The 12687-nt window shown below is 39.4% G+C and overlaps 1 protein-coding gene across 3 annotated transcripts in view; it reads left to right on the top strand.

Annotated features, from left to right (window-relative positions):
- Window positions 1–12687, top strand: part of VPS41 (VPS41, HOPS complex subunit) — a 106192-nt gene that overhangs the window by 38296 nt on the left and 55209 nt on the right. For 2 of the 3 annotated variants that reach the window (XM_021385845.1, XM_021385846.1), the window contains exons 6-7: window positions 6052–6114; window positions 7297–7362. In XM_021385845.1, the coding sequence (XP_021241520.1) occupies window positions 6052–6114; window positions 7297–7362 (129 nt within the window). Of the gene's footprint in view, window positions 1–6051; window positions 6115–7296; window positions 7363–12687 lie in introns of those variants that run through there. The other variant, XM_021385847.1, reaches the window with a different exon arrangement.

The following is a 12687-nucleotide window of genomic DNA, read 5'->3' as shown; positions in this document are numbered from 1 at the left end:
AGTGCATTAAAAATCGTTTAAATCATTTCTCAATATCCACTTGAGTTCCAGAGTAGATCATTTCTTACGTAGTTGATCTGAAGGGAGGAGTGTTGATGATCGTATTGGATCTATCCCATTCCGTATAAGTTGGATGAATTCAAACTGCAATTGAATCTTGCAGTAGGCAAAATGGGGAAAGAACCTCTTTAGACTGTATGTGCTTGAGGTGTTTTTTTCTCTTGCAAGTAAATGCTTTTTTCCTCAACAGGCAGAGAGCCAGTTTATGTATACAAGTGTATTGTTTCTCAGAGATATCTTGATGTCAGTATCTTGACACAGTAATTGGAATACTAGTGCCTATCAAAGTGGGTTGTAGAATTTTGCAACCTGTGAGAAACACAGCAAGAGAATCCTAATTGTCTACAAGACTGCAAGATAAGGGAAGGGTCAGTAATTGCTAACAGTAATAAAAAATGTTGAGCTAGCATTGCTGGTTGGGGTGTTTTGACTGATGAGGGGAGCACGCTCTTGTTGTAAGGGCTCCTTAGATGTAACTGTGGATTATTGACTCAGAATACCTATGTCACAGTGAGACAACAGGGATTGCATTTTTTTTTTAATTAATACAATAATGTTAGAAATATCCATTTGAAGGAGAAATGTTCAGAAATTCATTATTCCTACTGTGATGTGTCTGTTTGAAAAGGAAAAACTGCATTACATTAAATGATGAATCTGTCTTCATTGAATCATAGAATCACCAAGGTTGGAAAAGACCTACAAGATCATCCAGTCCAGCCGTCCCCAATTGTCCTCATTAAACCACTCTCTCAACATGTCTAAATGTTCCTTGAACACCTCTAGGGTCAGTGACTCCACCACCTCCCTGGGCAGCCCATTCCAGTGCCTGACCACTCTTTTGGAAAAGTAGTATTTCCTAACATCCAGCCTGAATCTCCCCTGGTGCAACTTGAGGCCATTCCCTCTAGTCCTGTCACTAGTTACAAGACAGAAGAGGCTGAACCCCCAGCTCACTACAACCTCCCTTCAGGTAGTTATAGAGAGTGATAACGTCTCCCCTGAGCCTACTCTTCTCCAGACTGAACAATCCCAGCTCCCTCAGCCGCTCCTCATAAGGCCTGTGCTCCAGACCCCTCACCAGCTTTGTTGCCCTTCTCTGGACATGCTCCAGGGCCTTGATGTCTTTCTTGCAGTGATGGGCCCAAAACTGAACACAGTACTTCGGGTGCGGCCTCACCAGTGCTGAGTACAGAGGGACAATTACTTCCCTACTCCTGCTAGCAACACTATTTCTGATAGTGTCCAGGATGCCATTCGCCTTGGCCACCTGGGCACACTGCTGGCTCATGTTCAACGGAGCATCGACCAATACCCCCGGGTCCATTTCCTTTGCACAGTCTTCCAGCCACTCTGCCCCAACCCCAAGCGTTGCCTGGGGTTGTTGTAGCCAAAGTACAGGACCCAGCCCTTGGTCTTGTTGAACCTCATCCCATTGGCTTCAGCCCAGCAATCCAGCCTGCCCAGATCTCTCTGTAGGGCCTTGCTACCCCCAGGCAGATCGACACCTCCTGCCAACTTGGTGTCATCTGCAAACTTCCTGAGGGTGCACTCAGTGCCCTCATCCAGGTCATTAATAGAGATACTGAAGAGGACAGGCCCCAGCACCAACCCCTGGGGAACACCACTTGTGACCGGTCATTTTACTCCATTCACCACCACTATCTGGGTCCGGCCCTCCAGCCAGCTCCTTACCCAGCAAAGAGTGTACCTGTCCAAGCCACGGGCTGTCAGCTTCTCCAGGAGAATACTGTGGGAGACAGTCTTGAAGGCTTTGCTGAAGTCCAGGTAGACCACATCAACAGCCTTTTCACTCATTCACCACGCAGGTCATTAGATCATAGAAGGAGATCAGGTTGGTCAAGCAGGACCTGCCCTTCACAAACCCATTCTGGCTAGGCTTGATCCCCCAGTTGTCCCACACATTAGTTTTTTTAAAATCAATTTAAAAAAAAAAATTCCACTAGTTAGGTTAATACATCTATCTTATACAGACTAGTGATGGTGTATCCCCTGGACCACTGCAAAAGATTCTTGCACTATGTAGGGAGTGCGTTTTCCCATATCAGAATGAATCCAACGTGAAGGAGTTGGAGACCATTTGTCTTCTTGAAGGAAGGTTTTATGATGAGAACTTCTTCCTTATACCCATTCTGCTGTGTTACGCATTTTCTTTCTCAACTTTTTTCTTTTCACTTTCAAACTAGATCTGGACTAGCTATATTTACTGAGGGGGATGTAGCAGTAGGGTGCAATTCTCTAACCATCTTCTTGTCAGGCAGCATCCAGAGTTAATGTCAAAACCTGGCACCTGCATGTCATACACAGGCAACAACTGCATTGGGAGTGAGCCACTTGCAGGTTTTCTGCACTGTGAGTTTTGTTATTTGAAAATGTTCCTTACCAATGGACTCTGTGCAGCTTGTCATCACCTTCATGGAAAGGAACAGGAGTCAAAACCACCACTCACTACTTTGGTGTGTCCTCTGTCTGGGAATAATGACCAGATGTTGAAATACAAGAGGAAAATTATGGTGCTGGAATAAATAGAAGGGGAAGTACACTTGCATCTGCAGAAATATGGTATTTTTTTATGTTAGGATTTTGTCTGCTTGTATACCACCTTGAATAACCTGGGTCTAAAGCTCTCTTATCTGTAGGTCGCTCTGAAAGTAATGCCTCCTATTTATTTCTATGTAATCACAGAATCACAGAGTGTCAGAGTTTGGAAGGGACCTCTAAAGATCATCTAGTCCAATCTGCCAGAGCAGTAACACCTAGATTAGGTCACATTAGTAAACTACAACAGATACATTGAGCACAATAATGCTGTTTGAGAGAGCAAATTCTCAGCTACAAAATGCTTTTTTTCAACATGGTCACCACCATTAGTTGTGCATTTTTGCCAGCAATGAACATGAGGCTGCATGCTGCATTCGTAAAAATCTGCATGGCTGTCTGGAACTGCCTCACTGTGCTAATATCGTGTTTGGTCTCCATAAACATTTGGCAAGCACTGATGAATGTAAGTGGGTGTCATTTTTTCCGCATGGAGGAGTTCAGTTCCACATCTTTGCTTCAGATGCACTTCCGTGTCAGATGCCATTTTGTCAGACTGCCCCTCTGCTGCTGTCTGTTTCACAACAACAAAACGTGATGGAATACTGGTGGGAAGGTATAACCCCTACTGCCATAACACCAACATCCGCCTCTAATGTCATTGGCCAATGTAATAAACTAGGAGGCATTATTTTTGGAGCAGCCCTTGTATCTTTGCAGAATGGTAATTTGTAATTTGTGTATTTATTGGCTTGGAACATTTCATACAAGACAGCCTAAAGTTTATTGGAAACATGTTTACATGTGTTAGTGTCATGTTTACTGCCTGTAACAATAATTATGTTAAAAATAATTCATGAAGTACTACATTCCACATTAAAAAAAAAAAAAAGTATGGCTCATATAGACCATTCTTGCATTTTGACTATCTCAAGGTTAGCTACATCTAGGTGTACTGGAGTAGTGGATCCTGGATATTTAAAATGGAAGGGGCTGGCAAAATATAGTGTGCTCTCATCATGAAATCCTTTTTCCAGCTACCTAAAAACATGAGATGAGGGGAAAGTAGATGATGGAAAGTAGAAATAGATAAATCCAATATAGCTTTGTAATATCAAAAGAATCACTTTTTCTCTGAAGAATAAAAGACATTAAGAAGTAATAAACTGTTATATGGTGTCCCTAGAGTAAACATGATAACATGTATTTTATGCTGAGTTGTTTTTTCCTCTTTAGCTAACTGGCTCCATTTTGTTTTCAAACTCTTAAAGAAACATCTTACTGCCACATTCGATGCAGTATTATGAAAATGTTGAAGGCACCGTTGCCAATGTTTGTTAATTTTAATTAATTGGTTTTAATTTGAGAGTTGTTTTTCTTGTTGTTCTTGAGAATGTTGCTTTCATTGAATTTTCATTGAATTTTTATTTTTACTTGTTTTGACCATTTTTATTGTTTTTCTTCCTCCTATCTTTCCTCTTCTTTTCTCTTTCCTCTGTACTGTATTTTGTTTAGTCTGCTGCATTGAATATACCGTGCCAAGTGTTGAAAACAAAAACCCAGAAAACTAAATCCTCTAGACATCAGCCATAAGGTTTTCAAGGCTTACAGTCTGACCCAGCTCAAATGTAACCCTTTAGTTGGCTTACATAATCACAGCTTTGTGATGCATCTAGCTATCTCCAAATATTGATTTTCCAATCCTTTGGAGCAGTAGCTCAGCCCTTTGCAGTGCATGTGGCAGTATTTCTAAAGGGTGTTTTTAGAGCCTGCGTATTCACTAATGAGTAATGGGCAGAGCTGGCAGTGCTGCTTAGAAAATGTGTTCCAGAGACGAGCTTGAAAGGGAGATGAGGGGTTGTGAAGTATTTTTGCTTTACCGAGAGTGCCGAACTTTGAGCCAATGTGAGGACAGCTTAGTTCCTTGCCTACGGCTTAGTTCCTCTTGTAGTTTACCTAAACTCTAATTTTTCACTCTGCCTCCCTGGCCGTCTGGGTTTTTGTCCTCTGATAGCTGAATTGATCTTTTCATAGAGCCATTAAGCTTTATTTCTGTGGCCCATTACTGGGATTTACTGGCTTTGTTCTGCAGATCTTTCTCTAGTGTTTTTGCTTTGTATTTTTGCTTTTTTTGTAGCTGTCCCCTCACCACTCCCAACACAAGGAGTCATGGTTGAGAGATAGCAATACAGTTAAGAGATTTTTTAGATCTTTAAGTTAGTCCAACTTGTAGTTGAGCATGTAGAGCAGAATGACTGAGGGGATTACCTTTCCCAGATGGTAAGGATGACTGACTAGGCCTGTCTGGGAACCTCCTGAGATAGAATGTGCTGTCAAATACGGCTTCCTGTGGATCCATTCCCTGATGTGCTCTTTTCCCTCCCTGCTGGGATGATCTTGTTCCAACAGTTTCTGACATACCTCTTAAAACAGTAATGTAAAATTAAATCATTTACTATTCTTTGTGAAATCCTAATTCATAAATCAATTACTAATTTGTGGACATCAGTCTTCAGCGCTATTTTACTCCTAGGCTCTGGCAGAACTCAGCTGTGCCTGTCTCATGTGGGAAGAGGGGAAGGAGAAAGGGATGTTGCATAAAGAGACATGAGACCAAAAGAGGGTAGAGGAAACCCTACTGTGGGGTCATAGCATCTAAGATGTCTAACGGTATTTCTTATACTTCATACTTCTGTACCTATTACATAAAGAGAAGAAAACATTTAAAAATGTTAATTCTCTTGACAATAGAAACATACTTTTTTATAAGTGTTGAGCTTTCTTGAGAAAAATTAATTTGGATAGTTATTCTTATGGCCTATGGCTACAACTCCAATGTACTGAAACACTGACAGAGATGAGAAGAGAGGAATCTTCAGAGAGTGACATTCCCAGTGGTCATGGAATAAAGCAAAGTAGCACTTGGGAGGAGGAGGGGATGCCAAGAAACATGGGATGTGGTTTTCATGCTGGTTTTGCTTTGTTGTCACAAATTTCTTTTTCTTATGTAAAGTCTGTATTGCTTGGAGGGAAAAAGAAATCTTCTAGTTCCTTCTCAGAAAGGAAGAGTTTTTAATTTATCTTCCCCTGAATGTTATTATGTTGCTCATATCTTACCTAGATCAGTATCTGTTAAACAGATTTGATCAGCCTAAAGCAAAAGGAACTTGTTTTCACTGTATTTAGGAAACAAAAAAAGTTAGATTAAAATAACTACTTTTGCACTACTGAAAATATTTAGAGATAAGCTGTAATGGAAGCTGAAGATGTCTCAATTAACTCTACATTATTAAATATGACTTTTTTTTCTTCAGGAAGATAATACAGCTGTTGACATTCACATTAATCTTCTACTTGTTAGCATTTTACATTCACTTTTAATTGTCAAATGGTTATTACATACATTTCTTTTTTTTGTTGTTTTTAAATTAGGTGCAAGTGTTTGGATTGTATTCAGCAGAAGAATTTCATGAAACATTCGACTGTCCTATTAAAGTAAGTGCTTGTTTTAATCTTTAGTAATTGTGTTGTTGTTGTCTATAATAACAGTAAGGCCACACTGAATCTAAATGAGAGAGGAATACTGCTTCCTTGTAATGTTATTCAAGTCACTAGAAAATAGTTATCTATCTCAATATAAAAGCTTTTGATCTGGTTAGGTAGGAAGAAAGCTGATCTAGGATTTGTAAGAAGTATTATTGAATTTTTCAAATACAAAAGGCGAAGTGAAAGAGAAATTGTTCTGTTTCAGCTGTTACCTGTCTCAACATATTTCTCTCTTTGTAGATCCATGATATAAATTCTGAGAGTTCTGCTAACTGTGAGGTCAATATTTTGCAACTAATTCATATCTGTTAAACCTATCCTGGGACAGAGCAATGACTAGTGATGCAGATATACTCTCTGTAAAAGAAGTAAATCAGTTACTGAAATAAGGTTAAAATAAGTGGAGCTGGCTGGATGTTTAAAAAAATGCCTCTAGAAGATGTATAAGAAGGTTCTAGCTTTTTTATCAACATACATTTATCACAGGAGAAATGGTGGTGTGTGCAAATTATTGCATTTTGCTGCTCGGGGTCTTCTGTGTTTGCATCTGCTTTTGGAAGGGAAAAAGAATGAGCATACTAAGTTTTCACACCCATTGGATACAACTCACTTGGCTTCTGTTGTCGTACTGCCCTGACAGCTGTCACTCCCACACTTGATATGTAAGACAAAGCACTTTTTTGGCTCTCTCATTCAACACACCAGATCCAGCTGATTAGTCAGAGTGTGAGGCTGGTGTTTAGTGTGGAATGGTAAAAAGGCTTTTTAAGCTGTGTGACAGCACCAAGTTGTGACCTCTAGGAATGTCCCTAAGTCTCACTTGGAGGAATGCTTGTGGTGGTCCGGTGCCACATGGTCCTCATTCTGCTGCCTGCTGTGCAAAAAAGTAGTTGTTCTGCCTGTGAGCCTCAGTGTCAGGCATGTGACAAGTCACATGCCCTACAATATGGAGGATTTTCTTTTTTTTTCTAACCAAAAGCAGTAGGACTAAGAAGCAAACTGAGATGTCTGAAAGATCAGCTGTAATATTTGATATTTTGCAAAGGGTTGTCTAGTTTGAAAATTGATACAATGCTCTCTGAAACACTTATTTTGGCCATAATACACCTTTTCTCCCCTGTTTATACTCAGATTGTTGCTGTTCATCCTCATTTTGTAAGATCCCACTTCAAGCAGTTTGTAACGGGAGGAAAAAAGGTAAGCAGTCTCAGTGAAATTAACTTAGGCTATCTTTAAATAGTTTTTAAAAGGGGCTCAGAAGGTGTATGTCTGTGATAGATAACACCTAGAGCAACTAACTGTACTTTTTCCTTCTCTTTATACATTGTATTCCACCACATTCTTAAGATTCATTTCTGGAAATGAACACACTTGTTATGTTAAAAAAATGTTGCAACAAGTATAGCTTCAAAATAAAATTACTACTGTCCTTCTAGCCTGAAAAAACAGTCATTTGCATTTCCTAGGGTTTATGTTTTCATTTTAACGTGGAATGGGAGCAGAAGTTAAACCTTAATACTGATCTTAATACTGATTTTTTTACAGTATATGTTGGTCTTGGTGTTTGAGAATTTTTCTGTTTTTTTTTTTATTTGTTCAAACTGAATGCCCTGGCTCAGCCTTACCAGCATGTAAGAAATACAGCCTCCTCATCCTTCATACAACTTAATTTTCATTAACAGTTCAGTATTCTTCAATGAATAGCTGTTTTTCTTTTGTAAGTAGTGTGCATGTTTGACAGTTTTTGCAGGCTGGTAAGAGCTAGTGTTGTCCTTAAAATAATGCGTAGTCAGTGTATGTCTTTGTCAGCCACCAGTTTGTGAAGCTTTTTAGTGTAGATAAAAGTGGTATGGAAAGAAAGAAGCAGGGAATTAATAGAGCAGGACTCCGTCAGGTGGTAAAAGAGCTTGCAATCACCTGATGCCGAACAGAAAAAAACATCAGGAAGTTAACACATTCTCTTTGGTTATCTTTGATTACTTGACAGGTTGTTTTATATTCTGTCCTCTGGGGAACGGTATACTTGTTTTTAATGCATTCATTTTTTGCTGAGGAACTTTCCTCTTCAGGAAAACTTTAATTGACATCTTAACATAAGGTATTTAGCATTGAAATAGATGTCCCTTGACACCTGTAATTTGATTTTATTGATACATAAAACCAACAAATAAAACCTTTTATCCTTGTGATAGAAGCCATTCCTCTTTTCTCCTTTCCTCCAAAAGGAGCATATTAGCTTATATAATGACAGCAACAAAATGCTCTATGAAGATTCAGAAGGTTAAATCTCACCTACCTATTTATCAAAGATTTTTTTTTTCTGAAAAAGCAAAAAGCCTAGATAAACATCTCTGCTCTTTATACCTCTCCTGCAGTAGGAAGGTGAAGAGCTGCATAAGGTCAGCATGCAATGGGGAGTTCATCCGCAAGAGCCAAGAGAAAGGATCACGAACCACTTCCCATCACACTTTTGCATGTCTGTAGGTTGTGTAGTTGTCCCAGCTTCTTCAGGCAGGAGATTACCACCTCCTAAGGTCTCTGCGCTTTTTAGGCTTTGCAAGGAGACCATGACTTCAGCTATTTCATAACTGGCATCGGTGAGAGGCACACTACCTGTCCTGCCCTGCCTGCATGGAGGATGGAGCTGTGGGAAAACAGCTATTTGGTGTTGTCATGCTGCTGTGGCTATCCTTGCTTATATCAATCTTAAGAGAAAAGCTTTGCTTAAGACTCTTACACTATGCTCCTTGCCTGAGCTCCATTCAGTAAAATAGTGGGTAGTATGTGAACTCTTTGTCCAGATGTCTGCTTAAATGTATTAATTTTATAGCTAAGCATCTTCCTCAACGGGATCCTTAATTGTAGTATGTATGTGAATGGAGTGTGGGGGGCTATAAGTTATCACATCCTTAATTTTCTCTCTTTTGAGAAATACACTGTTCTTCATAACAATGTAATACATATAAAAAGTATGCTTTTAGTTCAGAGACCTGCTGCACGGCGTTGTGCAAACGTCCAAGGTAAGCTACAATGTCTTTAACAAAATAAACAGAGAGAACAGGAGAGAAGCACTTTGCTTTGGGGATGTGTGTTGCAGCTGCTCGGTTCCAGAGACAGGTGGATATTTGGAATTGATGTGAGCTGCTGTGTGGCGCTGAGATTTGCTGTGTCTTAGAAGTGCAGCCTGACTTAAAGCTCACTTGAGAGCAGTGCTCCTTGGGGTAACTGCTTAAATTGTCACAGATTGCTGGAAGTTTAAGTCCACTTTGCATGTGTTTATACAGTTGCTTAGCTAGGTCTGTGCTGGAGTCCTGTAAGAGCTTCTTTTTCTTCTAAATTATATTGAGTCATTTAATTAATTTCAATTGCTTATTAAAGCTCTTGTTTCTAAAAGTAAAGAACTTTCTTTAAGCTTAGGATACTATCATTGCATTCCTTTGGGGCTGGAGAAGCTTTTTCACCCCTTTTTTTCTTTTTTTTCAATGAATGATTGTTATCTGTGCATAAAAAAAAAAAAGGCAGGTATTATAGAAATGTCGACATGATCTCAGTGAGAAGCAATAGGTACCATACTAAAAAAATGCCCTTCCTCACTCCCCTCCTCTTTATCTCTGCAATTAACTACATCACCATTGTGATGGCTTGGCAGATGATGGTAACCCTGAAATAATAATACTGTATATTGTAAATAACAGAGCATTCTTGTCCAGAGCAGACAGTAGAGCTTCAAAGCAAGGGAAAAGACAAATACTGTGCTATTGAAGGCCATAACCTTCTACCTTTTAAAAAAGGGTCTAATCTTAACAAATAACAGGGTAAAAGCCAACTAAATGAAGGTGGTAAAGCTGAAAACAAGGTGTTCTTTATTTAACTATTAGAGTGCCGGTCTTTCCCAACACATCACCTAAATGAAGGTTATTGCAAAGTCTGAGTATCCATTATATCCAGAGGGTTAAAGAGGCAGAACCAACAAAGAAAGAAGACTGAAGGATATTTCAGTTCCAAACTACAGGTATTGGCTACTGCCTCTTATGTAAAGAGAACTTGGGAGAGCAGGGCAACTGGAAGTTTCCTTCTTGGCAGGGACATTGAAGAGAGTCCCTATTTCATGTTTTGATTAACTGTGGTAATCAGACAAGAGGGTTTCTGTAGTAAAGTTCCTACAAGGATGAATCATCTGGAATGATTGAGTCACTCTACTGAATTATTGCTAATTAAGCTTTCTTGGTGGGGATTTCAACCTACCATAGTAGTGGGGACCCAGCACAATTCGGCAAACAACTACTGAGCTGGTATGGGAGGAAGATATTCAGTATCTTAAAGGATACATGCCTATGGCATGGGTTTTCCATGATAACTATTGATTTGAGTATCCAATCTGAAACAGTTTATGCTAGAGAGCCAAGATAAAAGTGAAAATGTACCCTGTGACTGTGAATAGTTACATATTTACCTATAGCTACATCATATGTGTATACAAAATATATATGATGGAAAAGCAAATCTTTAATACGGTCTGTATTTCTGTTGCTAGAGAAGATAAATTATAAGAGCTACTTTTCAAATGCTGATTAATCTAAAAATGCTTTTGTCCCATTTATCCTCTCAGAATTAGCATCTGAGCATATGGATGTCCATGGTTGAATATCAGACTCCTCTTTGTCTGTTATAAAAGCAGAGAGAACATAGTGTTGCCTGAAGCAAATCTCTCATTTCAAAAAATTGAAAATGTAATTTCAGTATTAGAAGCTTGGGCAGGACCCACTGTATCTCCTGTCTGAGATGCAGAACAAGACAATCTGAATTCCTTTCCACTCCAAGTAGAGCAACATTGTACACAGAAGAAGGATAGCAGCTGCACGCAATGCACAAACAGTAAGAGAAACAGCATTCTTGTGCAACTGCTGTTGAGGGTGGTGGATTTTTTATGTTAAAATTCAAGTCTGGCAGGGAATGTCTATGACTTTTTTTTTTTTAATTGTCTGCTTTTTAGTGTCAGCAGATGCACTTTGCTTTGTGAGTAAGTAGGTGACCTTTACCTCTGAACCCTATGATATGTACTTCATAATAACTGGTTGGACTACTTTGACAAATTATTAAATTGTCAGGATGCTGTTTGCAGCACAGTCCATTTTTAGAAAGCAGATAGTCAGCTGTTTGGCATTATGTTGGGTAGAAGAGCAGCAGACAAGAAAGGCAGATTGCTTTGTAAGCTATAAAATGTCAGTCAGTAAATAGTCAAAGGTCTGGTTTTAGTGAAGGAGTAAATACTGTGGCAATTTCTGTCCATGCATTGGATAATTTACCATAAACATGAAGCAAGCTGTAGCAGCAAGGAAGCCAGCCACAATAGTTCAGGTCTGACATTTGTGTGCTGTAACATATGATGCCCAGATGTATACTGTATTATTCAACAGATGAGGCTTCAATAGGGAGGTTAATAACTCTTATTTACTTAATAAGGAGCGTACTTGGTTGTGTTTAATTGAGGTTTGATTTTCACAATAAAGAAGGAAATGTCTTTTGCTGTAATGCACAAATTTGGTTTGTGTAAAGGGAGAATGGATTGTAGGCCTGCATGCATGTTGTGTGTTTTGCTAAAGTCTGTGTAGAAAACTTGTTTCATTGCCTGAGGTGGCAAGCAAAGAGGATCTAAACACATGGAATGTGTGAGAGCTTGTGCTTCTGTCTGCAAGGCTGCAGGACTTGCTTTCGAAGGTGTTAATTCTGTAGCTGTTTGTGAATAGGTGACAGCTGGAACCTAGCAGCTGAGTTATTAAAGGTATAGCCTCTTAAATTCCTGTGGCGTTTCTATGAAAGTCTTCAAAATTTCTAACTTTTCTTCTTTTAGATTATAGCCCATGGACTATAGGGTAGTAGCTGCTGCATCTCCCCATTGCCGTTGCTTCATTTCCAGCACTGTAGGCTGCCTCCATGCTTAGTTTCCATCGCCTTGCAGTGCCCTCCATCAGTCCCTTCTGTAGCATCATTTGGTGACAATTTTTTGAAAACCATCTTCAGCTGAAAACCTGAGGCTTACAATATTCTCTTCCTCATATGAACTCATTTAGTCCATTGCTGCTCCACACAGAAGTGATAATATTTTATTGTTGCTATGTATTTTCCTAGGTATGCATGATTAAACACTAAGTCTTCGTGCGGCATGCTGTTCTGTGTTACTCTCAGATATCTGTTAATCTTGGCTGTGCCTGTAAATGTTGTTTTTATGCTTAGAACAATAAAAATCTAGAGTGATGAGTTGTAAATACGGCAGTAGCATTTTAGGTTTTTGTGATCTGGCCTGGCTGAGGAGTGAGTTGATAGGACAGGTGCCAAAATACAGAGAAATGCCACAAGTAGGCACATCTTCACACTTGGTCAAACAAAGAATAAGACAAATAAAATATTTCTCCTGGTATTACTTCACTGAATGTGAAAACTAATCCAACAGTGCTGCCATAGGGAAAGGAAGGGTGGCTCTTCAGTCACAGATTGAAGTCTCAGCCTTTGATGTCAGTGGAA

This window comes from Numida meleagris, chromosome 2, assembly GCF_002078875.1.
Source record: "Numida meleagris isolate 19003 breed g44 Domestic line chromosome 2, NumMel1.0, whole genome shotgun sequence".
Classification (NCBI taxonomy): Eukaryota; Metazoa; Chordata; class Aves; order Galliformes; family Numididae; genus Numida; species Numida meleagris.
This window is presented reverse-complemented; position numbering and strand designations above follow the sequence as displayed.